The following is a 2744-nucleotide window of genomic DNA, read 5'->3' as shown; positions in this document are numbered from 1 at the left end:
ACATCAACGATGAGAGAGAATCATTGATTGGCTGCCTCCTACATGCTCCACACTGGGGATCAAGCCCACAACCCAGGCATGTGCTCTAGACCGGAATCAAACCCAGGACCCTTCAGTCCACAGGCCGATATTCTATCCACTGAGCCAAACCAGCTAGGGCAAAATATATATTTAATATCTTTGCAAGTCTCTTTAATATCTGGCTTAATAGAATATTCTCATAGATTTTCTTTCCTGTTTTTGCATTTAATCTGTTGTGTTCTCAAATCTCATGTAGCCCTTGGAAACTCCATTGAACCTTTATGAGAGAATAAGAATTTTAAAAGGCAAATAACATCTTAGTATTATTTTAAAAATAGTTTTGACCTCATGGATCCCTGGTAGGACTCCCGGGAACCCTTGGATCATAATTTGAGAACCACTGCTCTGATCCTTCTCTTCTCCATTCTGAATGCCTCAGATGCTTAATCTCAGGCCTTTATCATTGCAACAATCTATACAGGGCTTTTTTGTCTAGTCTCTCCTCTACACAGTTATCAAATTATCTCCTTAAATCATATATCTGAATATATTAAAATATTTCAGTGGCTCTTGGCTGCCTATGGAACAAAGTCCAAATACCTGCTCAGTGTGGTACATAAGGCTTTTCACAGTCTGGTCCCAGTTTTTCTGGCCAGCCTTATTTTTAGCTCTCCCCCATACACCCAAGTTTCTACCCACACAGGTAATGTGTTCTTTCCCAAACATGCCACATTCACATAGCCCTATGCACAGTGATGGTGAACCTTTTGAGCTCCGCGTGTCAGCATTTTGAAAAACCCTCACTTAACTCTGGTGCCGTGTCACATATAGAAATTTTTTGATATTTGCAACCATAGTAAAACAAAGACTTATATTTTTGATATTTATTTATATATTTAAATGCCATTTAACAAAGAAAAATCAACCAAAAAAATGAGTTCACGTGTCAGAGGTGTCAGAGGTTCGCCATCACTGCCCTATGCCTTTGGCGATCCTCTCTGCTCATTTGGGGAACTCCTACATATTCTTTATTGTGTCATCTGTGAAGCCTTGCCTGATTTCCCTCTTCTACTTTTTTCATCCCCCACAGAATTGAACACTCTTGCTCCTTGCTTTCACAGTTCATGTTCACATCAGTGTTTTGTCATTTTTACTTTTATTATGTTCTATTATTGTTCATTGTTTACACATCTGTTGTTCCCTGAGGTCATGTCTCAGTTATTTTTATATAGAGTAAGTGCTGAGTACTTTCCATAAATTTTCTTACTTAATCCATGCAGTAGCCAATTAAGTACTTCACTATCCCGTTTTACAGAGGAGGAAACTGAGGTTTGGAGAACGTTTGAAAAGTTGCCTAAGTTCATGCATCTAGAACAATAGAGTCAGTTCTTGAGCCCAGACAGTTGACTGCAGAACCTCTAATTCTAACTTCTTTGGTGAGTGAGGCAGTAGATAGAAAAGAATAAAAAGGCATGGTACTTGCTTTAAAGAAGCTCATTATTTAATTGCGCTCTATTATGATGTACAGTTTATATATCCTATAGAAATTAGGAGAAAGAAACTAAGGAAAACAGAGGTAATGAGAGTTGAAATGACAAGCCCGCCAGTCATATAGCTAACTCTGGGGTCCAGGGTCCTAATACAGAGGCCTGGGTTTTGCCTGGCAAAGCTGATGAATGCCAATCCAGAAAGCAAACTGATTTCTCAGCCAAGGCCAACCTTCGTAACTGATATTGACACAGAGTAAGACAAAGAAAGAAAAGAAATTAAATAGACAATCAGTGATCCTCTTAAAACAAGTTTTTATTAAGCAGTTGTTATAAATGATATTCTATTTTCCTAATAACCTGATGCTTGGAGTTTTCTGGCTTGTTTTCAGAAGTTGGCACTACTTGGCAGTTTTTGTTTTGACACTGATTTTAGATCTGTCTTTTCTCTCTAAACATTCTCGTGTCGTTTCTATTACAGTTTATGCTAAAGGAATTTGAAACACGCAGGCAACAGCATGAACAGCTGAACGAGGCGGCTCAGGGCATCCTATCAGGCCCTGGAGATGTCTCTCCATCCACCAGCCACGTACAGAAGGAACTCCAGAACATCAATCAGAAGTGGATTGAACTGACTGACAAACTCAATTCCCGTTCCAGCCAAATTGACCAAGCTATTGTCAAAAGCACCCAGTACCAGAAACTGCTCCAGGACTTGTCAGAGAAGGTGAAGGCGGTTGGACAGCGACTGAGTAGCCAGTCAGCCATCAGCACCCAACCTGAGGCTGTGAAGCAGCAATTGGAGGAGACCAGTGAGATTCGGTCTGACCTGGAGCAATTAGACCACGAGATTAAGGAGGCACAGACACTCTGCAATGAACTCTCAGTGCTCATTGGTGAGCAGTACCTCAAGGATGAGCTGAAGAAGCGTTTGGAGACAGTTGCCCTGCCTCTCCAAGGTTTGGAAGACCTGGCAGGTGAGTTGGGTTGAGGAACACAATACTGCCGTTATTAGTGGCAGACCAAGAGAAGAAGTGGATTAGTGGTCTAAGAATTTACAGTGAGAACTGTTATGGTCATTACACATTGATTGGACAGTAGCAATATGTGAAGCAGTACATAATCTGGTCCTAGAGATTTGTGCTCATAGATGTACTTATAGGTGGAGTTACACACCTACTTTCACTGATGCTTACTTATTTTCTTGTACCGTGCACCTATACACACACACACATA

General features: G+C 40.7%; 1 protein-coding gene across 21 annotated transcripts in view; it reads left to right on the top strand.

Moving 5' to 3' along the window:
• Positions 1 to 2744, top strand: part of MACF1 (microtubule-actin crosslinking factor 1) — a 273897-nt gene that overhangs the window by 183582 nt on the left and 87571 nt on the right. For all 21 annotated transcript variants that reach the window (XM_015572803.1, XM_006777256.2, XM_006777255.2 and 18 more), the window contains one exon: positions 1990 to 2485. In XM_015572803.1, coding sequence (XP_015428289.1) covers positions 1990 to 2485 — 496 coding nt within the window. The remainder of the gene's footprint in view (positions 1 to 1989; positions 2486 to 2744) is intronic.

This window comes from Myotis davidii, unplaced genomic scaffold (assembly GCF_000327345.1).
Source record: "Myotis davidii unplaced genomic scaffold, ASM32734v1 scaffold88, whole genome shotgun sequence".
NCBI classification, from domain to species: Eukaryota; Metazoa; Chordata; class Mammalia; order Chiroptera; family Vespertilionidae; genus Myotis; species Myotis davidii.
The sequence above is the reverse complement of the archived record's forward strand: the minus strand, read 5'-3'. Positions and strand labels throughout refer to the sequence as shown.